At 37.5% G+C, this 26630-nt stretch overlaps 1 protein-coding gene across 2 annotated transcripts in view; it reads right to left on the bottom strand.

The window, feature by feature from the left end:
• Positions 1-26630, bottom strand: part of KLHL1 (kelch like family member 1) — a gene marked incomplete at both ends in the record, with an annotated part of 249665 nt that overhangs the window by 81964 nt on the left and 141071 nt on the right. For both annotated transcript variants that reach the window (XM_082486591.1, XM_082486592.1), the window contains one exon: positions 25977-26189. In XM_082486591.1, the coding sequence (XP_082342717.1) occupies positions 25977-26189 (213 nt within the window). The remainder of the gene's footprint in view (positions 1-25976; positions 26190-26630) is intronic.

The raw sequence follows: 26630 nt of genomic DNA, 5'->3' as shown, positions 1-26630 counted from the left end.
TTGAATATATCAATAGAAAAAGGAAGACTAGGGAAAATGTAGGCCCGCTGGTGAATGAGGCAGGTGCCCTAGTGGTGGAGGACGCAGAGAAGGCAGAGTTACTGAATGCCTTCTTTTCTTCGGTCTTCACTGCTAAAGCTGTCCCTCATGAATCCCACCCTCTGAAGGCAAAGGGGGAGGTCTGGAGAGTGGAAGATTTTCCCTCAGTTGAGGAGGACCGGGTCAGAGACCACTTGGCCAAGCTGGACATTCATAAGTCCATGGGCCCTGATGGCATGCATCCGCGAGTGCTGAGAGAGCTGGCGGATGTTATTGCTAGACCACTCTCCATCGTCTTTGAACGGTCATGGAGAACAGGAGAGGTGCCTGAGGACTGGAGGAAGGCCGACATCACTCCAATCTTCAAAAAAGGCAAGAAGGAGGACCCAGGGAACTACAGACCGGTTAGTCTCACCTCTGTCCCTGGGAAGGTATTGGAGCGACTCATTCTGGACATCATCTCCAAACACGTTGAGGAACAGGAAGTTATTGGAAGTGGTCAACATGGATTTACCAAGGGTAAATCGTGCTTGACCAATCTGATAGCTTTCTATGATGTTGTAACTGGTTGGCTGGATGAGGGGAAAGTCGTGGATGTCATCTACCTTGACTTTAGCAAGGCTTTTGACACTGTCTCCCATGACATCCTCATTAGGAAGCTGAGGAAGTATGGGCTAGATGAGGTGACAGTGAGGTGGATTGAGAGTTGGCTGCGGGACAGGACTCAGAGGGTTGTGATCAGCGGCACAGAGTCTAGTTGGAGGCCTGTAACCAGTGGTGTCCCCCAGGGGTCAATACTTGGTCCTATTTTGTTTAATATATTCATTAATGACCTGGATGAGGGGACAGAGTGTATCCTCAGCAAGTTTGCTGATGATACCAAACTGGGTGGGGTGGCTGACACCCCAGAGGGCTGTGCTGCCATCCAGCGTGACCTGGACAGGCTGGAGAGCTGGGCAGAGAAGAACCTAATGAGGTTCAACAAAACCAAGTGCAAGGTCCTGCACCTGGGGAGGAAGAATGCTAGGCACCAGTACAGGTTAGGGGCTTACCTGCTGGGAGATAGCTTGGAGGAGAAGGATCTGGGGGTTGTGGTAGACAGTAAATTATCCATGGCCCAGCAATGTGCCCTTGTCGCCAAAAAGGCCAATGGAATCCTGGGCTGCATAGGGAAGAGTGTGGCCAGTAGGTCGAGGGAGGTCATTCTCCCCCTCTACTCGGCACTGGTGAGGCCACAACTGGAATACTGTGTCCAGTTTTGGGCTCCCCAGTTCAAGAGGGACAGGGAACTGCTGGAGCGAGTCCAGCGAAGGGCAACTAAGATGATTAAGGGCTTGGAGCACCTCCCTTATGAGGAAAGGCTGAGAGAGCTGGGACTCTTTAGCCTGGAGAAGAGAAGGCTGAGGGGAGACCTTATTATGGCATACAAGTATCTAAAGGGTGGGTTGAAGAAGGATGGAGCCAGGCTCTTTTCATTGGTTCCAAGTGACAGGACGAGGGGCAATGGGCACAAGTTAGAACACAGGAAGTTCCGTTCAAATACACGGAAACAGTTCTTTACGGTGAGGGTGACAGAGCACTGGCACAGGCTGCCCAGGGAGGTTGTGGAGTCCCCTTCTCTGGAGATTTTCAAGACCCGCCTGGATGCAGTCCTGAGTAATGTGCTCTAGGCAATCCTGCTTTAGCAGGAGAGTTGGACTAGATGATCTCTAGAGGTCCCTTCCAACTCTGATAATTCTGTGATTCTGTGATTCTGTGATATTTTGGAGGCTTCAAATATCTTTCAGGATCTCTGAAAGAGTCCTCACCCCTGGAGGTGTTCAAGGCCAGGCTGGATGTGGCCTTCGGCAACTTGGTCTAGTGGGAGGTGTCCCTGCCTACGTCAGGGGGGTTGGAACTTGATGATCTTCAAGGCCCCTTCCAACCTAAACCATTCTATGATTCTATGAATAAGTCTCTGTCCATGTGTCAAATCTGGATTCATGTATTAAGTGAACAGATGAGTTCTGAAATTTTTCCTCCAAATCAGTAATGAATGGCTCATATGCTTTCCTTCATTTAGGCACATTAGGTTTTCAAATATTGTCATATCAACTTTCTGTGCCTGGTGGGACAAGGACTTTTCTAATATTTGGTGGAAAATAAGGCATAGAAATCCCTCCATATATTTTTTTTTCCAAAACTATACTTGCCATTATTTTCTAATAAAACACCAGTATATATCATATTAATCTTTGTAAATGTGCGTGATTATTGTATTAAGAAACTAATAAAATATCTGAAACAGCAGCAGCAGAATAATGAAAAACTGATTGGAAAAAAGAAGAAAAATATTGAGATCGGCTAATATTAATTCAGTCTCAGAGAAACATTACAGAAAAATATTGATATGAAACCTGCTACTCTTTTAAATTTGTTACAAACTCCCAGTCTGGCATGTCCCTAGCATATATGTATCTTTTAAACTAATTAGTTTCTGCTGATCTATGTACTACAAAGCCATATGCCTATGACCACAGAAATTCAGTAAGAGGGAGACAATATCATATGCATAATTGTCTTATATTGAAAGTTTACCCCTCAGAAACACTTGCCTGTGTCTAGATTTCAGATAATTTTAACAAGAAAAAGCCTCTTTTGGAAAAACAAGTTCACTAAACAGGCATGTTTATGGCCAGCTTGAACCAATGTATACTTATCTATAATATAAGTGCTTTGGGGCTGAAGGCTGAAGATGCTGGGTTGTCAAGAGTCTTATTAAAATAGTATGAGGCACAAGCTGAAAAGAAATAGACACGTGCAGAAAACAGCAGAAGCATTTGTATTCCTCGATGGCAGTATTTTTAAAAGGGGTCACTATACATGGTTGAGGTTAATAGCTTGATATAAATGTTTGCAGATAAGTTGCATGTGAAATAAAGTATCCTTGAAAATATTGTTAAACTTTGATATTGCCTTCTTTTTTCAAAGGAAAATAGCCAGCTCCCAAAGTCTGTTATTTTCAATCAAAATGGCAGCCCCTTAAAATTTTATCAGGAAGTGCATTAAAATGTATACCACTCTGACATATTTGTTGAACTGTATTATGATCTAACATATACTGCCTTCACATCTAACCTCACAAATTTAAATATCAAGATTCTATTCTCTTCCCTCATAGCTGGTGAGTGTTTTCACATTGACTGTAATCGTATTACGCAAAATACAGCATTTCGATATGTTTTTATGTTTAATATTATTGAGTCATTACAAGAACAGTAGAATAATCACTAGCTGAGCAACAAAACAATCTATGGTTAGAGTCCAATTTATTTTCAAACGTATTTACCTTTCCTAGCATGTAGAGGAAAATACAATTCTTAGGAAGGTGTTTCAGCTATTATTTTTAATAACTTACTAAAGAGTGTACCCTTAGAATCTTGACATCCATGATACCAATGGAAGGGTTCAGGAATTTCAGATTATGAAGACATTAAAAGCAATTATTTTGTGTTTGTATGTGTGTGTGTGTGTGTGTGCGTGTTCTGGTGCAGGTTATTAAGTAATTAATGTTACTAAATAAGAATATTAAAGTGTGTTAATAAACAGCAGTAGTAAGGATATTTCATAACACTAAGTTAATTTATATTTCATAGTATCAAGATTTTAAAAAAAAAAAACTTTTTTTGTGATTTTTTTTTCCCTTTGAAGTTCTCAGCACACTACTCAGTAGATTAAAAATCAAAGATTTGAAGACAGATCATGTTCAGAGGTTAGGCAGGATGACGTCTTCTCTTGCAAAATGATTTAACATACATTGAGGACTTCTGAACCAAACGGTGCACTCTGTAAACAATTAATTTAATAGAACATAGGCACAACAAAGCTGAGAAATCAAATTATCAGTTTCCCCTGCAGAAATTTGAGGTACTATATTAAGTTACCTGTACTTTCTAATGCTTAATGGAATTAATGGAATTGATGACAAGGTTTTTTATGGCAATCTTATTATATCAGTAAGGATCAAATTCCAACAATCATATTTAGTGACTTCCTATCAGACAGCTACTTCTTTATTCTGATATTCCAATCTGGTTTTAGGCTCTTAAAGCAAATATTTATAACTAAGAGATCTTCTGAGTTGTCAGGTGTTCCAAATAAAGAAGTGATAATCAGTGAACACTGTCCTGTCCCAAAATTCTGAGATTTCATACACCAACCACAAATAAAGGTTTAGCCTCTTTATCTTTCTGAGTAGAAATTCATCCTCGAAATGGAAGAAAAAAAAAAATCTTAAATTAAACTTTAAAAGCAGAGAGAAACCTGTGTTTCTTTCCCTCAAAAAAAAAAAAAGTTTTACTCAATGACCAAATCATGAACTAGGTGTTTTGTCAATAACAACAACAAAAATTAGCTAACTAAAAAAGTAACAGTAAAAATAAAAGAAAAAAATCCTATGGGCTAAAAATTAGGCCTTTTCCTAATTGTGAAAATATGGGAAAAATAATTTTGAGAAAAATATTAATTCCCCCCTTCTACCCATTTATTTTAGCATGTGGGCTGACTTGTAATAAACACTGTATTTCTGACTGTTCTAATGGCTAAACCCTGTGAGGGGGGGGGGGGGGGGGGGAAGGTTGAAATTAAAGCTGTTTAGAAACCAAAAGTCATGTAAAGCTGTTTCATGTTCTATAAGTTTCAATAATCTGCTTCAATGTCTTTCTACTCCATAGTTATCTTTCTTTATTACATCAAAATAATCAATATATTTTTATTAAATCAGGATGCTCTTGATCAGGAAATTCAGTTAATAAGGATGTTTCCCTGGAAACCATATTATGTTCAGCTTGCTATTTGATGGCCATGACACACTTCATTAAGAGGGAATAGTATCTAACATTAAATGAAGCTTTCTGGGGTTTGTAACACATGGAAACTCAGAGCTGTCACTTCTCAGAAGACCTATGTCAGCGCTACTTCAGCATAGTTACTTCTAGTATAGCTACAACTTCTCATACTAGCAATATCCTGAGAATTTTTAGTAACTTTGTGTCATCACGCTTCTCAATTTTCCCCCGTTAAAACCCCACCAAGACCTTTCTCAGCTGTACTTCTAAATTAATTTTAACACAGTGCTGTGGAGAGCAGGCATGCTTCATCTCTGTGAGGCACCTTCAACTTGAGATCATGACTGAAAAGTACTCCAGTACCGCGAAAAGGAAAGTCAAGTCTAATGAGCACAAAAGGAGGAGTTTGGTACCGGTGCAGTGACTAGCAGTGGGCACACCATAGCACTGTGCCCTTATTGCTGCCTGCCTTGCTGTCACCCTTGGATCCCACCTTCCTTCCTTGGGGAGCAGCTCTACATTTGCTGCTCCCTGACAGATCTCCCCCAGCCCCTCTTTCATCCCATTGATTTGCAGCTATGATCCAGGTGAGAGTATTAGCGATTTGATTAGCTGATTTGAATGATATTAAGTTAAATCTCACATATTCTACATAAATGATCATCTGAGAGATGGTTGAATACGTGGCATCTAGGATGAAATTCATCCACTACTGGGGAAAAAGAGGGTGCCACCTGCCTGGAAAGGAAAGAATCACCCTACTCTCTCCGGTACCCCACTCTTGGAAGAGATAACAAGACAATGGAAGAGCCAGAGAACTGCCTCACCAAAACTGATAGCATCCTCATCCTTCTGAAGAGGCATAGAACATGCCCTGGTGATTTAGGTAGAGCTTCCTACCTTGTGAAAAGTGCGGGATGTGACAATATTCATCATTCAAGGTGAACTAAACCTCAAATTCCACCACCTTGGTGTGTGCCTCAGGTATAGTAATTACCCAAAAGGGAAGATACAGAAACACCATAGGATTCCTACCATTAAAAAGAAAGACTTGGATATTTCCTCCAGGACAGGTGCCAGGGCTATAAATCTGAACAAAGTGAGAAAGTGTTCCCTGCATGCCAAAGTAAGATACTAAGCATATGCAAAGCTTTTATGTTCTTTTTTTCCAAGTCTTAGCTGCTGCCAAAAGGCGCACAGCATCATTCAAAATTATACTTTATGTGGTCTTTGTCTGCCCATGTCTATTTATGTAGAATCTTGAATAGTCCTTAACAGCACATAATTATTCTCTACCCTGAATAGTATTAAATTTCATACCCAAAAATGTTAATTTTATGGTAGGCAGAAAGCAACTTCCAGTTCTCTAAAAATTATCTCAGTATCTAGATGCATTCTCCCTCTAAAAATCCTACAGACTGCTGTGCCCTCAGAAACTTAGAAGGCAATGGTATGCAGAACACAGGATTAGCCTTATCTTAATAGTATTAATAATCATAACAGAAGAACATGAAGCTTAAAATCCTTTAAATGAACTATGAGAAAATGAAATGTGGATTTTTATGGCACTTTTTTTTTTTTTAACAAAGCCCATGAGTCTCTCTCTCGATCCAAAATGTATCTGAAGCCATTTGACAACCTTGAGTCAGAGAAACACATTATCATATGAAACAAAAATCTGAATAAGGAATGACCTAAAGTCTGCATATTGAATGGCTTTCAAGAGGGATATTTGATTAGCCATCATTGTCCTTTTATATGTCTTCTTCCATGTACAGATTTGTTATGGCTGGTTATTGTTGATGATCATAGTAATGCAGGTACCAGGAAAGAATAGAGAGTTCTGAAATGTAAGGTTATGTTTGTTCTTTGTAGAGATTAAAATGAAAAGCAAATAAAGGGTTTGTATGAATTCCTGGAAAGTATAAAAATACTGTTTTAAAACTTTCCTTAGAAAAAAGTTCTTGGTACGCTTTCAAAGACTTACCATGCTTATGCTGCTATAACTATTAGGAAACACTGTGCATCTTTGGAGAAAACTCTGATTAGAAGAATTTTTAATCTACCTAAAGGTGGTAGAAAAAGAAGCAATTATTCCTACTTCATTGTATTAGTATATGAACGGAAGTATTTCAGTTATATATATATATATTGTATTTTCCGTCTACAAGACAACTGCAAGAAATGCCTGTAAATACTATCATAACTGCATATTTCAACTTAATTCATTGTTATTCTTATTAAAACTGTATATACTCATTTTAAGAAACGTCATATAGGTTATTCATGCCCCACTGCAAACATGAAGATAAAAAAAAAAAGTCCCTCACAAAGCGCTACTTCTTTTTTACAAAACCAATCATCTCTGAGCTACTTCTGTTGGATACAAAACCTCTTGTTATACAGACTAATTGCTTAATAATGATTAAACTTCATATCCTTATTTTAAAACTTTTGAACCCATGCGATAAACAAAATAGTGTGTTAATTAATTTCCTTTTTTTGTTTCATTTTAAGAGTTTGTTGAAATACTCTATTTAAAAAAAAAATATGCAGACTTCCTTGAGAGCATTGAAAATAGGTTCTGCAACTGGCAATTGATCAGCAATTTTCATTTACATTTTCCATAAGTAAACTGATCTTGGAGACAGTATGTTTTTCAGGACAACTCTGTAATGATAGTAAATAGTTGTATTTCTTTTTCCAAGAATAGCCTGATGTCAAACTTATTTATTTCCAGTTAAACTAGAGTTTATAGGTAGAAACAACAGTATACTGAGCTACTATTATTAATAGCATACCAAATGGATCTGCTTGTGTATGAATACATTTGGTCATGCATCAATTAATTAAGGATTCTGCCTGAACGTATATATCCATGTCTTCTCTGGGATTAAAATTATGGCTGATATGAACAAGATCTTTGATTTAGCCTACAGTTATTGAATAGACATCACCCATTATTAAAAACTTAAATAAAATTGATGGCAGATAATTTAAATGCTAATCTCACTGAGAAGTTTTACATTAGGAATAATAGAGTTTCACATAAATTGCGATTTTATACTATAAAACTTGTTAAAAACTAGCTAGAAGAGAACAAATGCTGCTTTTCATGATCTAGGTAATACAGCACTTTAACTAACTTTCTTTTCTAGAACTGATGGAGGTTTATTTATTTATTTTTTTTACTAAATGTTCAATAGGGTTGAAAAATTTAACAGCATACCAAAGACATCGCCTTTTTTCTGTAAGGCATGATAGGCTTTACTCAAATCAATTTGATTTTCTGATGTAGAGTCCTATTTTTTAATCTAGATTAACACATTCCAGATGATTCCCAAATCTCACTATATTAATTTTTATCCTAAATTATTTTATCTACTGAGTGTCACAAAGTACAGTAGGAAAATCATACTGAAAATTCTGAAAACGAATATAATATGAACACAGAAAACTCAGATTTAGCACTTACTAATAGAAAGTATGATACAAGTAATTTTGAGTTAACCAATTACCAATTAGTCTTCATAAACAGGCATTTTTTAAGAAGCCATATAAAATTTTTTTTCAAATTTATGCTGATTATCTACCAGGCATTACAAAGAGATTCAATTTAATTGTTTGACTTCCTGGCATACACCTAAGAATGAAAGTGTACATGCAAACACTCTTTGTGGGGATGAAAAAGATGCATGAGTAGACTTTCAATGACAAGAGACACAACATCAAAAATTATCAAACTCTGTCTGCCTGGTTTCTCTTGTATGTCAAAATAAAATATGTTATTTTCCATTTTTTACGATCTATTTCATAGAGAAACTACACAGGCCTGAAAACTCACACAAAATACTCTATATATTACAAAAAAAGAAAGAGAATAGTGGATTTTTTTTTTCTTCTTCAAGATAGAAAGCATTTTCCATGAAAAAAACAGAATTTCAAATTAACATTTTTTGAGTTTTTGACTGATATCTTCAGAATTCAAACTTTTTACAAAACATTGGGTTTTTTTTCTGCAGATAATATACGCCATTTCTTCATAATTTTTCTTACTTCTTCTGTTTCAGTCAAAAATTTACAGACCATTTTCTGACCAGCTTCTCCCATCTTAAACATCCTTAAGGCGTAGCTTTTCTATGGAAGTGCTTACATGCTTGAAAAAGTGAATCTCAGAATCAAGAATTCTCCAATACTGTGGGTTAGTTCTAAAACAATTTTCTTCCTTTGTCCAAGGTAAAAAGGAAAGATAAATATGAAATTAATTACAGAAAGCTACCGGGGAATGAAATTAAAATATGGCTTGCCTCTTTCAATCTCACTTTAATTTTTGCTCTCGCAAATTTAAGTGAATTTCCTGCTTAAAATCTATACTTGAAAAGAACAGATCTAGAATAAGAGAGAATTATGACTCTCTTGACAATGCAAAGTATTAATTTATCTGCCTTCATCAGAACTTAAAAGTTTCCACTAATAATATTAACTACTCTCAAGTAAAAAGTGTAAGTTATTTCAGTCATCAGTAATATTTTCTAAGGAAAAATACGCAACAAATTTTATTTTTATACATACCAAATTAATTATTCATGAACAAAATACTAAAACAACAGGAATGAGAACAGCGGCCTATTTGCACTGTTTACATGAGAAACTGAAAGTATTTTTGGCTATTGATTAGGCATGCATTATTAACATGCTTAAGAATTACATTCAGAGAACAGCATTATAGTAAAAAGAAGTTAAAATTTAGATTAGAATTTAAAATAGTGCTTAGAAAAAGACATGAGTAATGACATTAATCTGAAAATCAAGCCATTTTTTACATAGACAATTCATTCTATTTTGCACAGCAGAAGATACAGCTTCAGGAATCATGTAGTTGTGTATTTACTACAAATATATTTTACCACATCTTTTAACTCTTACTTTCAAATTACTGTATTTTGAAAGGAAAATAAAAATGTATTGCAGTCCTAAAATTATTTTTCCTCAGTTTTTGTTCTTTATGAATATCCTAAGCTACTACCAACCGTGTTGTTCTTCATCCAGATCCTGATTTGCAAGTAGATTTTAACTAAAGTAGATTAAAACACTTAAATATTCCCTCAGTCTCTCCTTTCATTCTTTTAAAAAATACAAAAGTTGTTATCATTTCTGGCTTCCTCAATGTAGAATTCACAAAGTCACAAAATGATCACTTATGGAGCTGAAGTTTTAAATTCCATTTCTAAATCTCATTTTCTGCAACTGAACCTTAGCAATATCATTTAAAAACCTTTTTGTTTTGCTAGAAATTGAATGAATTGAGCTAAATCCAACATAATCATCTGCTTTACTCACTTGACTGTTTTGTAATTAGGGACCTTAAATTCAAATTTTAAAAAAAAAAGCTTACACCTAACTTATCTTTTTGAGTTTTTACTTGGCTTTGGAACAACTATTTCAATATGTTGTCTTAGAAAGAAAATAATGAAATATATTTGCAGTTCATAATTTCTCTAATTTTGCATGTCTCATTTTATTTTATTTTCTACCATGTTCTTTCAGCTCATTGAACATTCTGGATCTGTTTGCAATTCTTTCCTTCTTATTAATGTTTAATTAATTATTTCAGTAAACCTGTTTCAGCTCAGAGATGCTTTCCAGGCATTTTTCTGTAGTAACACAAATATTCAGTACATGAAATTCAATATTTGTGTTGCTCATGGACTAAATTATTAATAGTGTGTGAGTTAGTCAAGCCAGCTGCTCAACCAGCTCACAAAGAAAAAGACCATACCAAAGCCCTCAGATTTCTATATTCACAGAGAAAGGTTATTTTCTTCTCAGCAATCAGATGCAGCAGACTTAAGGTTCGTTAAGAAACTTTAGATCAGTTCTTTCTTGAAGCGCATGGCTAACCATTTTATTACAAATAATCTACATTAAGATATACTGCTTAGACACAACAGACTTTCATTAATCTGTCTGTAAGTCTGTGATCTGTGTATGCATGCAGGTGATAATATATTGCAAAGAGATCAACCACATAGCAATAATAGTGAACAGTCTTGGACTGGAATTTTGGAAAGAAATCTAATGGTGTTTTCTGCCCCAAAATTGAAATCTGTCGTCTACTGACCTGGTATTTTTGGTGATCACAGTCACTGGCAGAGGAAATGTGTTCAGTGTTTAATTGATTTGTAATTCCAACTTTTCCCCCACACATTAAAAATAATTTCATATTCAGAAGAAATTTTAAACTGTCTTTCTACCCTTCAGATATAATCCTGGGTCGTCCCTGTCCCTCCCCCACATCAGGGTACAAAAAGAAAACAAACCCCCAAAAAATACAGCATAGTTGAAGTTTGTTTTCACTAACTTATCACTAGGTTACCAAAAATTAATATATTAGATAAGCAAGCAATCACATAGACACACATTCTCTGAGGCTTTACGTTTGATATAAAAATGAAGAAACTGATTTTTTTTTTTCCCCACTCTTGAATAAACCAAGTAATGGGATGGGAATATTCATTGGTAGCATCTGTGGTAACTAATTAAACTGTGGTGTTGAAACCACTTTCACAACATTAACACTTCCCCAAAGCTTATGATTTAATGAGCCCATTTATTAAAATCTTCAATATTATTTTCTATAAGTGGTCCCTTGTTACCTTTTATCACACTGTTCAAACTTTCATCTTAACTTAATTTGTAAATATGCCCACATTTTTTTTTGGCACGCACACTGACTTATGTTGGACTACTAATACTACTGGGTCTATCTTTGAAACTGGTACTAATTTGATCAATTTACTTGTCACCCTGCCATGTCACAGATTCAAATGTAAGTCAGTTTAGGAAAACAGTGATTGTTTTACTGCTCTCCTCCTCAGCTTCCACCTCTAGTAATGTCTTTTCACAATGGTTTTATCAATCTATGTATTTTACATAGTGGCTGAAATAAGGAGTGCAAGATGCAAGCTTTCTACACACTTAATTATACTGAGGCAGTGATCTACATTTAAACTCATCATACTAGACTCTCTCTCCAGTAAATGAAGAAAAAGAAAGTTTCAAGATTAAAATCCCTTCTTAAAATGAACATGTATCTCATGTTAGATATTTACTTTCTAGGTACCTGAAGTTAGGTGAGATGAATCTCTCTTAGAGTACCTCGTTTGTTTTTTTTTCTCTAATCTAAAAAAGTAATATCGTAATTCTGACACTCATGCTTATTTTGCAATAGTGTTAAAATGCTACACAAGAAAAAAAAAAGTTCTAGAGGTCAAATTGCATTCATAAGGAAGTAAACCAAAAAGTCATATTAAAAAGAAAAGAGAAAATGAAAAAAATACCCCAACACTAGAAGCAAAAAAAAAAAAAAAGGGGGGGTTAGGCTATGACAAAATATTCTTATTGTCTGGTCTCTTTTGGTTCAAAGGCAGATGTTTTTATTTGAAGCTGTTCTGAATCAAATTATTTTTGTTTTTCTTCTGAAAGTGATAAATTGAATAGAAGATTAGATAAAAGCAGTAAGGTCTCCCCAGAGCCTTCTCTTCTCCAGGCTGAACAGCCCCAACTCTTTCAGCCTCTCCTCATAGGAGAGGTGCTCCAGCCCTCGGATCATTCTCGTGGCCCTCCTCTGGATGCAGTCCAGCAGGTCCTTGTCCTTCTTATGTTGGGGACTCCAGAGCTGGACGCAGTGCTCCAGGTGGAGTCTCACAAGAGCAGAGCAGAGGGGCAGAATCACCTCCCATGACCTACTGGCCACGCTTCTTTTGTTGCAACCCGGGATATGGTTGGCTTTCTAGGTTGTGAGTGCGCACTAACGGCTCATGTCCAGCCTTTCATCCACCAGTGCCCCCAAGTCTTTCTCGGCAGAGCTACTCTCAAACTCTTCATTCCCCAGCCTGTATTAATACTATAGGACCTTATATTTGGCCTTGTTGAACCTCATGAGGTTCACGTGGGACAACTTCTCAAGCTTGTCCAGGTCCCTCTGGATGTCATCCCATCCCTCAGGCATGCCAAATGCACCACTCAGCTTGGTATCCTCTGCAAATTTGCTGAGGGTGTCCTCAATCCCACTGTCTGTGTCATTAATTAAGATACTGAACAGCACTGGTCCCAATACAGACCCCTGAGGGACACCACTTGTTACCAAGCTTCATCTGGACATTGAGCCATTCACCGCTACCCTCTGGATGCAACCAACCAACCAATTCCTCATCCACCCACCAAACAGTCCACCCATCAAATTCCTGTCTCTCCAATTCAGAGAGAAGGATGTTGCAGGGAACTGTGTCAAAGGCCTTACATAATTCCAGATACACAACATCCATAGTACTTCCCTTGTCCACCAATGTAGTCACTCCACCATAGAAGACTACTATGTTGGTCAGGCAGGACTTGCCCTTGGAGTAGCTATGCTCGCTGTCTCAAATCACCTCCCTGTCCTCCAAGTGCCTTACCATATCCTCTAGGAAAAGCTGTTCCATGACCTTCCCATGCACAGAGATGAGGCTGACAAGTTGGTAGTTCCCAGGGTCCCCTTTTCAATGGTGCCCAATGAAAGGACAGAGGCACTGGGCAGAAACTGAAACACAGGAGGTTCTGTCTGAACATCAGGAAACACTTTTATACTGTGTGACTGGGCCCTGGCACAGTCCTTGGAAGTATTCAAATGCTCTTCTCTGGACACGTTCCAGCAGGTCCATGTCCTTCTTATGTTGGGGACTCCAGAGCTGGACGCAGTACTCCAGGTGGGGTCTCACAAGAGTGGAATAGAGGGGCAGAATCACCTCCTTTGACCTGGTGGCCACACTTCTTTTGATGCAGCCCAGGACGGTTGGCCTTCTGGGCTTTGATCGCACACTGCTGGCTCATGTTGAGCTTCTCATCAATCAGCACCCCCAGGTCCTTCTCCTCAGGGCTGCTCTCCAGCCAATCCCCACCGAGCCTGTATTTGTGATCTATGGAACACCAACGGCTGGCAGCAAAACTTGCCATGTTGAATGGTAGTTTAATCTTTTTTAGGGTCAACTCTCACCCTGTTACTATCCTGATAAGCTAGTTACTCTAAAACTAGCTTAGATACCGCTACACTATATTACGGAAATCATTATTGATCTGGATGACAGGGCAGAGTATACCCTCAGGGAATTTGCTGGTGACACAAAACTGGTAGGAGTGGCTGACAGTGACTAGGAGGTTTGTACTGCCATCCAGAGGAACCTCAACAGGCTGGAGAAAAGGACAGACAGGAACCTCATGAAGTTCAACAAAGACAAATGAGAAGACCTGCACCTAGGGAGGAACAACCTCGAACACTAGTATATGTTGGGGGCCACCCAGCTGGAAAGCATCTCCGCAGGGAAAAACTGGGGTCCTGGTGGACATTAAGTTAAACAGAAGCAAGCAATGTGCCTTTTCCATAAAGAAGGTTAATAGTGTCCTGGGCTGCTGAACTGCCAACACATCAAGGCAGGTGATCTTTCGCTTCTACTAAGGTCTGGTGGGACCACACCTGGAGTTCTGTGTCCAGGCTTGGGCTCCACAGTATAAGAGAGATAAAGGAAACAAGTGAGAATAGAGAATCCAGCGAAGGGCTGCTTAAATGGTTAAGGGATTGGAGCATCTCACTGTTATGAGGAAAGACTGAGAGAGATGGGACAGTTCAGCGTAGAGAACTGTCTGGCTCTTCTCATTGATGCCCAGTGACAGGACCAGAAGCAACAGGCACAACCTGAAACAAAGAGGTTCCATCTGAACATCAAGAAACTCATTTTTTACTGTGAGGGTCACTGAACACTGGCACAGTTTGGCCCAGACATGTTGTGGAGTCTCTATCCTTGGAGATATTCAAAAGCTGTCTGGACATGGTCCTGAGCAACTGGCTCTGGATGGCCCTGCTTAAGCATTAGGGTTGGACTAGATGACCTCCTACCACTCCTCCTAGGTCCACTCCTACCTCAACCATTCTGTGATTTTAAGTAGAAAATAAGTACAGCTTGCATTAAATAGAAGTGTTATACAAGGTAAACTTAAACATCTGGGTTTTACTCAGACAGACAGTCAAGGTTTCAAGGTAATTAGGTGTGCAATTTAAGCTGTGCCTTCCAGGGACTATACAGCATGCTGTTCTCCAGGTAGCTACAACATTACTCCTCAGCAGACAGGCTGGATCTACTCCACTGACAGCTTTTAATGCCTTTCTGGTTTGGGGGTATTTGTGCTCCACATTGAAAGGTCTTGCTACCTTGTTTAGATCCCAACAGAACTGTGAAGTCTGCAGAAAACTTGTTTTTCTCCAATGATAAAGCTTCTCTCTCCAATTTCTTTGTTGCCCTCATTAATCAAGAGAGCCCATTACCACGTGGTAAACTCCACAAAATCATTTAAAAATCGAGTAGCACTGGATTTTTGCTATTGTTGCCACTCATGAGCAAAATATATTACTGGAGAGTGAAACAACGATGTCCATTAGATACAGTGCAGTTTGAATCTGATTGTAATTGTCATGTTGCATGGTCATGGATAAAAACAGAGCCAGGACAGGACTAAGGGAAACAGCTATTTGAAAAATTATTCAAAACAAAATTTCTAAAAGTGGTCAGCAACTTGCGCTCTGTTTAGGAACATCAACTACGCTGGTAGACTTCTAAAAGCACCTATCAATTTTCATTAAAATTGCTATGAACAGCTGGGTGTTAAGCATGTTGGCAAATCTCATCCTATCAAGATGCCAAAATGACAGTAGAGATTTGCTGAAAGTTATGCTAATTTTCATTGCTGAGATCCATGTAAGCTATTATGATGCAGTTTATTTGTCTGATTGAAAAAATCAGAGTTTGAACTGGAAAATTACATGGGGTACACCCTTGTTATTTGATCCACTCCCATTGCATTTACTTTTACTAGTTTCATTAAACATACAGGATTTTCAGATGTCAGTTATAATATCCTGGCATCCTAATCAGGCAAAATTTATTGAAAGAACTTAAAAATATGTTGTCAAAGAAGATGACTGAATAGCCGCACACACATCGAGCAATTTCTGCAACAATCTGACAGTCACTAAAACAGAAAAATATAGAAAGGTGTCAAATAATGACTATAAATAATATGACCTTGTAAAAACATAAGAAACAGGCAAAACATGCCTTCTCAAAACTGAAGACTTCATTTTATGCAAAAAAAAAAAATGTATTACACATTTAAGTATGCCCTGAAAATGGTGCTGTTTTGAAGGTCAAGGAAAGATATGCTGTTATTTATATGACCAGAGGTTATAATTGATTTGGACAGTTGATATAATCTAATGTATCAATAAATACGTGTTTTCACATGGACACACTCTATATATTCTAATGGGGACATTTATGAGAATAAATGTTCCACACAGAATGAACAACACAAATTGAATATTTTTATCAAAACATTGTTCTGAACTTTTGGCAATGTAGAATTAACATAAAGAGAGGCAAGGCTTGCATTTTCTATTCATCACTGTCATTACCCAATAATTTTATGGGCATGTGCAAAAGTGATTTACTTAGTGAAAATCCAGTCTTCCACTAAATAAATTTACTCAAACACATTTAGTAGCAAACCATATGCTCAGTATGTATGAGACAACGAATAAAAAGTCAGGTAAGTTGCCTGTATGTAGGATAAAGAAATGCTATTATAGCATCATGTTGAAACAACTTTTTTATTTGAACAGTATCTCATGACAGCTTCAAAGCATTTACTGATACTTAACTGATATTTACTGGTATTTGCTAAACTGATAGAAAACCCTATTTGGAAACTAATGTCTCACATAACTGTGTTGAATGGTTATCATTTTCCCTGTTTACAAGTTTTCACACTGTCACTTACCTACACAAGAAATTTGAGCTATATTGACAGGACTTTTGGACAATTTTAGAATTAGCTAAAAGAAAAAAAAAAAAAAAACAAAAACCAACCCTTTGGAATGTATCTGCACAGTGCATTGAACTATCACATCTTTCTTCAGATAAAATATCAGCTGACAAGATACCTCCACAGCCAGAGAGGTTGTTATAAAAAAAGTTAGCTTTACTGAACGATCTATATAAGACAAGTAGAGAAATATGAGCATATTTGGTCTGTACTGACTATAATCAGCTAATTGCCATTTCACAGGCAAGTGAAATTTCAGGACCAAAGTTGTCTTACATTGATAAGCTAATAGAGGAATAAGGACCTCATCCTAGAAGCTTGCCTGAAACCTCCATTTTTATGGACTGGGAAGTTAATCGTTCTTATTTTATTTTTATTTACTTGAAGTTACATAAAAATTACATTAAAAATATTGTCAAACTTCTTCCCATTCGCAAATTTATATTATTCTGACACAAGTTTCCGTTGAAATCAAGTGAGTGCTTAATTCACGTGCATAAAACCAAGCATTTAGCACCATTTGAGATGCCACATGGTGTCTAAGAATCCACACAGGGCCGGTAAATATGGCACTGGATTTATGAGGGAACGCTTCCAGAAAATCAGCTGGGAGCCAGGCAGCATGATAATCTATGGCACCTCTCAGATCAGCACAAAGGTTTTTTCCTATGTGTTGGGAACTGCACTAGATCTTTATTGCCTACAGTGGGAGGTCAGGAATCTAGCTGATGTGGAGAAGCCTATGCATACAGGTGAATAAGAAACTGAATCAAACCGTCGGTCCTTTCAGATGCAAGTTATAACTGCTGGCATCCAATTCATTTAGAAATAATTGAAATAATTCACTAAATGTTGCAGAGGATGACTGAATATACACACATACTTCACATTTACCCCAGACCATTAGGTGAAAACCACTCTAAACAACCTAAAACTCTGGTCAGGTGTGAACTCTTATCAGCCGCACTTCTTCAGTGATACTAGAAGTGGCTGGAGACCTGAAAAAGGTTATCACTTCATATCATCAATCGCACTGCTCTGAAGGAGAAAGTTAGAGATTAACTGACAGACAGCGATACCCTCCATTTTTTGCTAAGCAAATGATCCTTCAATTGTTTCATCTAGCCCAATATATATTGAAAAGGTCAGAACTCGATGAACCTCAGCCTGATGACTGCCTTGTTAATTGTTTTTTTAGCAGTACTGAGAAATACCTCTTTGCCAGCTGACCAGTGGAAGGAATTTACAAGTTTGCCTCACAACATAAATTATCCAAGCTAGTATTTAAAGGGTTTCTACTCTATTATTATATGCAAATTCTTATACACTTTTAAAATCATGTACGGCCAGAAGTTATGTGTGCATTCTGAAGGGATTTAGAGGCTTAGCATTTCCTACAGGTTCCCTACAACATCTCTGTATAAATAAGAACAGAAGCCAGGTGGATCAGTTCATTTTCTCTCCAGTGACTTACAGGGTATTTAAGTACTTCACTTTATAAGAACTGGATTGTTTCTGCCCCTGGACAAGAAATCCAATTGAGATGCCTATATTCGTTTCACTGGATCTGAGGCACAGTGTGTTGAATACTCAAAGACTATGCATTATCCTGCTGATGTTATTTGCAAGCCTCTGAAAGTGATATTATTAAAAGTGTTGCAGAGACAAAGGCAATAATATCTATGCTTTACCCTATGCTATTTTTTTAGCTTTCGTAGTTAACCAATGATCTACTATTACAAGTAGTTGCAAAAACATGGATTATAAACGCAGTACACTGGTGGAGTATAAGTTATCTTTAACTTAACCATTTCTGCAAGTAAATACTTGTGCTCTTTTTATCACACACATCTTTGCTGAGAAACGTTAGAACATAAGGATAACATCCTCATTCTTTATTAGTCATGCTATTCTAGGCAGTGTCAACTCCTAACTCTTGCTTTTAAATTCCTTCAGCAGCCCAACTGTCACTAACAACACCTTACAGTCTTAAGAAACACCATAAAAGCAATATTTTGCCCAACAGAAGCTACACACGTTCTTGGCTTATGTTGTAGCCTCAACGTTAACAGATATATTACGCTGTGTACAGACAAACAGCAAAAAACAAGCTTTTCATCTTAGTAAATGCGACTACATCACTAGTAATCAAAACAGGGCTAGGAAGAGGCTCAAACACGCTGTTGAATTGCACTGAATGTTTCCAGGTACAGCCTGAGTAAGGGAATGGGAGAAGCATAGAAAAAAGCATTCTGATTTAACAAAGGAGGAAAGAAAGATAAGGGGAATTCAGTGATATAAACTCTTCTATAGTGTTTACCTTCAGGACCATAAGTTAACGTTGTAGATTCCACCACAGACAAGATTAAGCTGTTGCCTATATAGAATTAGCGAGGATTCAGATGAACCATTTGCATTTATGGGGATGGTAATCACCACATCACGCGTTATGAGGAAGGTAATCACTAGATGATGGGTAAAGAAACCAGGTGAAATCGGGGAACCAGGTGAAAACACCTTTAGCTATTCTAGCCAGACCTTAATGGGTGTATCTTTCCACAATTATAGGTTTTCACCTCTAACAGAAAAGTTCACAAGGATGTTATACTATGTAAGAATGAAATAAATGTATGTGTATATGTCTGTGTACATGTGCATGTGTATGTATATCCATGCACCAATATATGCTGGGGGCCACCCAGCTGGAAAGCAGCTTGAAAGAACAGGAGCCACCCATGTGCTCTTGATGCAAAGAAGGATAGCAGTGTTCTGGGCACATATATGGACAAAATATTGCCAAAGGGAGGTAGTCCTTCCCCTCTACTCAGCACTAGTGAGGCCAAAACTGGATTGCTGTGTCCACTTCTTGGTTCTTCAGTACAAGAGAGACATGGACATACTGCAGAGAATTCCATGAAAGGTCATGAAGCTGATGAACAGGCTGGAGCATGTCTCCTGTGAGGAAAGGCTGAGAGAGTTGTGACAATTCATCCTGGGGAAGAGAAGGCTCAGGGGGTATCTTACTGAAGGGAGAGTGCACACAGGGTGGAGCCAGGCTTTTTTCATAGTATCATAGAATCGTTGAAAAGTTTGGGTTGGAAGGGATCTTTAAAGGTCGTCTAGTCCAACCTCCCCTGCAATGAGAAGGGACATCTTCAACTATATCAGCTTGCTTAGAGCCTCATCCACCTGACCTTGAATGTTTGCAGGGATGGCACATCTACCACCTCTCTGGGAAACCTGTGTCAGTATTTCACCACCTTCATTGAAAAAATGTCTTCCTTCTATCTAGTCTAAATCTGCCCTCTTTCAGTTTGAAACCATTACTCCTTGTCCTATCTCAACAGGACTTACTAAAAAGTTTGTCCCCATCTTTCCTGTAGGCCCCTTTAAGTACTGAAATGCTGCAATAAGGTCTCTCTGGAGCCCTGTTTTCTCCAGGCTCAACAACCCCAACTCTCTCAGTCTGTCCTTATAGGAGATGTGCTCCAGCCCTCTGATCATCTTTCTGTCCCTCCTCTGGACCCACTCCAACAGGTCCATGTGTTTCCTATGCTGAGGATTCCAGAGCTGGACGCAGTACTCCAGAGGTGTCAGATCAGATGATGTCCAGAGGTCCCTTCCAACCTCAGCCATTCTATGATTTCCTGATTATGTGTATGTTTATCATAACATGTCAAAAAAGTCATATCCACAAACTGCCTTTAGTAGTTTTGCTTTGTTTTACATGTACTAATTTTGTTTCATTTTTAAAAGATTAAAATAATTTTATTCCAATTTCATTCAAAAGTGCTGAAAATTGAGGGCAACTGGGGTACCTCTTAGCCACAAAAAGTAGCTTCTTAGAGTTTTTGAACAACTGACAAAATAAAATGTCAGTTTAAGGATTTTTTTTGTTTGTTTCTTAACTCGTTTATTTGTTAACTTAGTCTCAGTGAAAAATGCTATGAAAAATCAGAGGAAAAATATTTATGATAAGTTTGTAAATGAACAATTCAAGTAAATAACCTAAACTACTTCAGCATTACAAGGTTTAAGGCTCCCACCAAATTTTTACTCTCCCTGAATCCTTTAAGAGTGAAAATGAACATAAATTAAGACACATTTTCCATACAGATCAACACAATACTTGGAACACCTATTGAAAGGAAGTAACTAAATCTTACCTATTATAACATGAAGTAATTCCTTACATTGGTCAAGCCACCAATCTTTCTAGCTTGACTTGAATGAAGAAATACGAACGGTTTAAGTTTAGCAGATGGTTTCATAATCAAAGGAGCAAAATTAAACTAAAGTTCTATGGCAACATTGCAGGTTCTATTATTTCATTTTCAGCTTCAAGATACTTTCCTTTTAATATGTTAATACAGATTGGCTTCTCCTAAATTCTTCTATTGAATTTTGAATTACATTGTTTGACATCCTATTACTCAAGTCTGACTACATTGCCAATATAATTACTGCACCTTGAAAGTGAAATGAGGTATAAAAAAACCCTCAGGCTATAAATTTAAGCCTTAATTTTAAGAGGATCTCAGTACAATCTTTCCAATATGTTGATAATCTTTGCAGTCTATGACTTCATCTTTTTAGAGTGAATTTAAAAGTAAAGAACCGAAATGTTTTTGTTTTTTTTTTCTCAAAGGTCCAATGATTAGGTTTTAATTTTGACCTGGCTTCTCTCCAGAGAGGTGTTCAGTTAATTTTCAGTGCAATGAAAATGACAGATTATTTTATTTGATTTATACGTAAGTATAAAACATAGTAGGAAAGATTTCATCTTTTGGTAAAAAAGAGTAAATTTTCACCTCCAGTTCTCAATAATTTTCTGTTGAAACTTTGCTGTATCTTAATTTTAATTTGGAAATAATTTTTAAGTACTTTTTTAGCATTACAGCAAACATTTCTATGATACACTACTCAATTATAGACAAGCACCAGTGCACGAACGCTAATTTTCAGATTAAATTGAACAAAAAATACAGAGAACTGACAGAATTATATAACTCTAAAATAATTCCTTGCAAACTGTTTTGAAACTGTTATTATTTTATGTACCCTACTCACTGGTCACCTATCTTTTTTCCTTCAGAAAGAAACGTGTGCTTTTTAATAGTTGAAATTGTATCTGAAGAAAGAATTTTTATGAGAAACCTTATAAAAGATACACAATCAAATTAAGTTTGAGGTTAACATAACTGTTTTGGTAGTTTATAGGTGGGTGTCTATGATGTGAGATATGTTTACATTTGTGATGCTTATCTATGATAGGCAGTGGAAATCTATGATTAATTCAGTTGCTAAACATAGTGATACCTAGATAACTTAAAGTATCCAGGATATTCTCATGAGGATGACATATAACAAAGTGGACTCAATTCAGCTGCATAAATGAAGGTCATTAGAGCTGGAGGCAGTATCTCAGGGTATCCTTATGTGTAAGGGCCACAGAGACACCAGAGGAAACCCAGAAGCAGGTATTGAGGACTATGGACGTAGCTACTTAACTATAGAGGGAATTGCCTTTAACACTATGGATAAAGAGCTACAACACTCAGCTTGGAAATGCAGGGATCAATGGTTTGCATGCAATTAGCAGTGCAGAAGTAAGCAATGTATGTGACAGCTAGATGAAGTAAAATCCCTATTGATTGGAGAAACACAGATAAATTTATGAGTTTTACATTTAGAATTTGTAAACGTAGAATTTGTAGCAGGATTAGAAGCTTCTGAACATAGTGGTAGTTTGAAATCTTGCGTCTCAATTATTTCAACTGATACTTTATAGGCTGTAGAATCATAGAACCATAGAATCATAGAAAAGCAAAGGTTGGAAGTAACTTTGAAAGACCTGGTCCCACCTTTCATGGGAAAGAGAATCTAAATGAGAATGAGACCATTACAGACCTTACACAACACATAAATGCATTACTTGATATTTTACATAACGCTATTTGAAAAGGAAAGTAATATTTTAAATCTTGTGTCTATTTTTTACACTTTTCAGCAATTCACAGAACAACAACAAAAAAAATAGTTGTATTCTCTTCATCCGACATATCAATAGCTTCATTTAACTCTGTAGTGATAGAACTTGCAGATATTAATTATAAAGAAAACTGTTACTAAGAACTAGGGCAAAGTCGAGTAACAAACAAAGCCTGCATGATCTCTTTCTGCACAATAAGAGCTAGAGGTGAGGCTGGTGTGTGAACAGTTCAACTTACCTGTTCTAAGTGCTTGGCAGATTAAAAAAAAATACTTTAAAGACTGCAGTAATGCACAGTATTGTGTGCTAGCTTCTCAATTGGCATAGACATTAAAAATAAAAAGCTCACATTTCTGACTAAAAAAAAAAACAACCTTTTGTCATATATAAACTTTGTCATATATGACTGTTTCCTTTGTAGCACATTTTACATTGGAAAGTAAAACAAAAACCCCACCCAATGCTCTGGTATCTCAGTATGACACAAAGTGCCTGTAAATCTTAGCATCAAAGTTTATGAGAGTTCTGGCTTTAATCTCTCCTTCCCGGCATTCTTTTCTTGATCCCTTTCAGAGTGGGTATATTTTTTGTCTATCATAGACATTACAGTACCGGTATCTGGACATGTAGTGAATTGCCACTCTTAGCCTACCTTCATCTTTCTTCCTATACTCTTCATAATACTAGCTGAAACAGAGTAACTACTTATGTATGTCAGAGAATCATATGCTATGCTTACACCGTTAAAGGAAACATGACAATCCCCCTACAGCATACTTGTCTGCCAGAGAGCTAACTGGAGTGGTTCAAACCAGAGACAGGGACTGAGTTAACAAATGAGCAGTAAGGGTGTCCAAGATCTCGTGTCTGAGGTGTCTCCCTGTTTTTCTTTCATGTTGCAGTGTCATGTACCCAAAATGAAGGAACCTCAGGATGTCATATGAGGATTCCAGTATTAATGTTTACTTGATTTTCAAGCAGATTTGAACTTGGATTTCTCTCTCGACTTTGGGCAAGCAAGTCATTCTTGAAGGTTAATATCCAGAAGAGCAACTGGGATTCACAACCAAAAGTATATACCATTGTCATATTATTTTTGTCTTTTTTTTTTGTTTCATGGTCTGAAGGAAATAAATTCTGCAGTCTCAGACAGAGAACAAGCAGCTCAATGTTATCTTTTGCTGTATCAGTGACTCCTTTGTTTATTCATTGGACCCTCATCTCAGGATTTGAAAATTTCCTAAGGAACAGTAAGTCTGCTCAAATGAACATGAAGAGATTTAGATATGTGAGAATATTGTTTCTGGCTTCCTACATAGAAATAGCTCCTGTAGACATTAATATGACCTGATATTATTGCTGGTACAATTATGGAATTATCTGAAACTCACAATCAAAAAAATGAGACTGAAGTGGAAGGTGATTCTAACCTTATTCATCACTGCCCAATTCTCAGTGTTGTGACCTTCCCCATAAACAGTCCTATTTGGTGCCCAACATTGGGTGGCAAAAAGGGCTGTGATGGGCTGAACCTGGCCAGCAGCCAAACACCCTCCCTTCATCTCACTCAGTCCCCTCTCCTGTGGGATGGGGACAAAAGGAAGGTAAGAAGACTTATGGATTGATATATCAACAGTTAAATAGGGAAAACAAAAGCTGTGTGCACAAGCAAAGCAAAAAGAGGAATTAATTCACTGCTTCCCAATGTCAGCCAGATGTCCAGCTATGTCCTGGTAAACAGGGCCTCAGTATGTGTAACATTTGCTTGGGAAGACAAATGCCACAACCACAGTCATCCTCCCCCTTCCTCCTCCTTTCCCTGAGCTTTCTATTGCCAAGCACAATGTCATACAGTATGGAATATCCCTTTGGTCAGTTGGGGTCAGCTATCTCAGGTGTGTCTCCTCCTAACCTCTTGCCCACTGCTCACCCACTGGCTTTTGGAAGGGTAGTGGTGCAGGGAAGAGAGAAAGCCTTGATGCTGTGTAAGCACTGCTCAGCAATAGCCAAAACATCAGTGTGTTACCAACACTGTTTTAGCCACAAGTGCAAAGCACAGCACCATACAGGCTGCCATGAAGAAAGTTAACTCCATCCCAGCCAGACTCCGTGCACTCGATGAAAGGAGAATTATTATCCGGAGGTACTAAACAGAAGAAAATTACTATTTACTTATCTGGGGAAAAAAAAAAAAAAAAAAAGGACTAAAGCCTAAATCACAGAATCATAGAAGCATTCATAGGAAGGGGGCTCCAAAGGTCCTCCAGCGGTCAACTAGTTCAACCTCTCACTCAAATCAGGGATAATGCCAACACTGAATTTAGTGTTCACCTGGTCTAGCTAATTCAGAAAAAACTTCAATGAAGAAGATTGCTTAGCCCCTGAAAAACTTGCCGAAGTGGTTCACTGCTTTCCAAGTGATTCTCCCCCCAGCCAATCTCCAACCTGAACTGTCTATGCTACACCTTGGGGCGTTTGCCCCTTATTACATTTTGTGGTGCTCCCAAGAAGAAATTCATTCCATGACCTTCAAGAAGTCTTAAGTTGCTATTGGGTCATCGCTTAGCCTCCTCTTCACCAGACTAAATAAGCCCACTTCCTCATTCTCTCCTCTCCTAGCTGAAATACCATCTCGGTAGCCCATCATTGGACCTTCTCCAGTTTCTTCATATGCCTTTTGAATTGTGGAGCGCAAAATGGGAAACAGTATTCCAGGTGAAGCCTTAGCAGCACCAGGTATTATGGGAATAATAACTTCACATGGCCTGCTGACAGAATTTTTCCTGATGTAGACCAACATGCAGCTTTCCTCATTCATGCTGTTGGCTCCCACTCAGCCCGATATCTGTCATAATCCCCAGGTTGTTTTTGTTTTTGTTTTTGTTTTTGTTTTTGTTTTCTGAGAATATTTGCTATTCTGTCTGTCCTTAGCATGTTATGTTATCTGGGGTTACTCCTCTTCAGTTTCACGACTCTGCACTGCTTGGGTATCTGTTGGCCCAATCCTCAAGTTTATTGAGGTCACTCTGGATGAAGGGCTGCCATTCATTTTTTCTAATTCTGAACAGTTTTACTTTTAAACACCCAGAGTATTCAGCAGTTGAAGATTATAAACTGATGAGAGTTTTCACAGTTACAGTGACATTATTATTATTATTAAATTATTATTAAATTATTATTAAATTATTATTAAATTATGAAAATACCTGTGGTGGAAGCAGTGGTAATCTGATGTAAGCAAGTAGCATACTTAGGTCATTGCATCGCCTCTGCATATCATACTTCACCCACATCATTAAGGCATGGAAAATTGTCTCTTCATCAGGAACGTTCACATCATCACTAGCAAGAAGTTTATGCAGTTCTTCAGCTGGCAGAAGTAAAAATTCTTGATTTCTTATAACTTCCATTATGTTTTCCTGAGAAGAAGAAAGCATTTCAGGTTCAGTAATACTGGAAGAAAATAAAAGTGGCTGTTAAAGATAATAAACCTACAGGATTAGTCAATACCCAGCCTTCTTATAGCTCATGAGAAAAACAAACCAAAGATGATTAGAATTAAACAGCTATAGCTGTAATTTATATATGAATATAAAAACAATATGAAGATTATATGGTAATACTGTAATTAAAAATAGAATTAGTAAAGGCTAGAGCAGGTCTGCATATTGTTTGAAATTTTTATAAACTCAGTTGTAACTGAGCACATTCAATATATCGTAAATCTTTACATGCACATACTATATTTTCCTGTATTTTTTCACTATCCGATCTATTTCTTAAATAACTTGTCAGCCATATAGAGTTATATTATTAATATCCAGATGATGACTGCCTATACATATGACAAGGCTGAGAGG

The sequence above is a fragment of the Vanellus vanellus genome, assembly GCF_965231255.1.
Source record: "Vanellus vanellus genome assembly, chromosome: 1".
Lineage (NCBI taxonomy): Eukaryota > Metazoa > Chordata > Aves > Charadriiformes > Charadriidae > Vanellus > Vanellus vanellus.
Note: the sequence above shows the minus strand (reverse complement) of the source record. Positions and strands in the feature narration are given on the sequence as shown.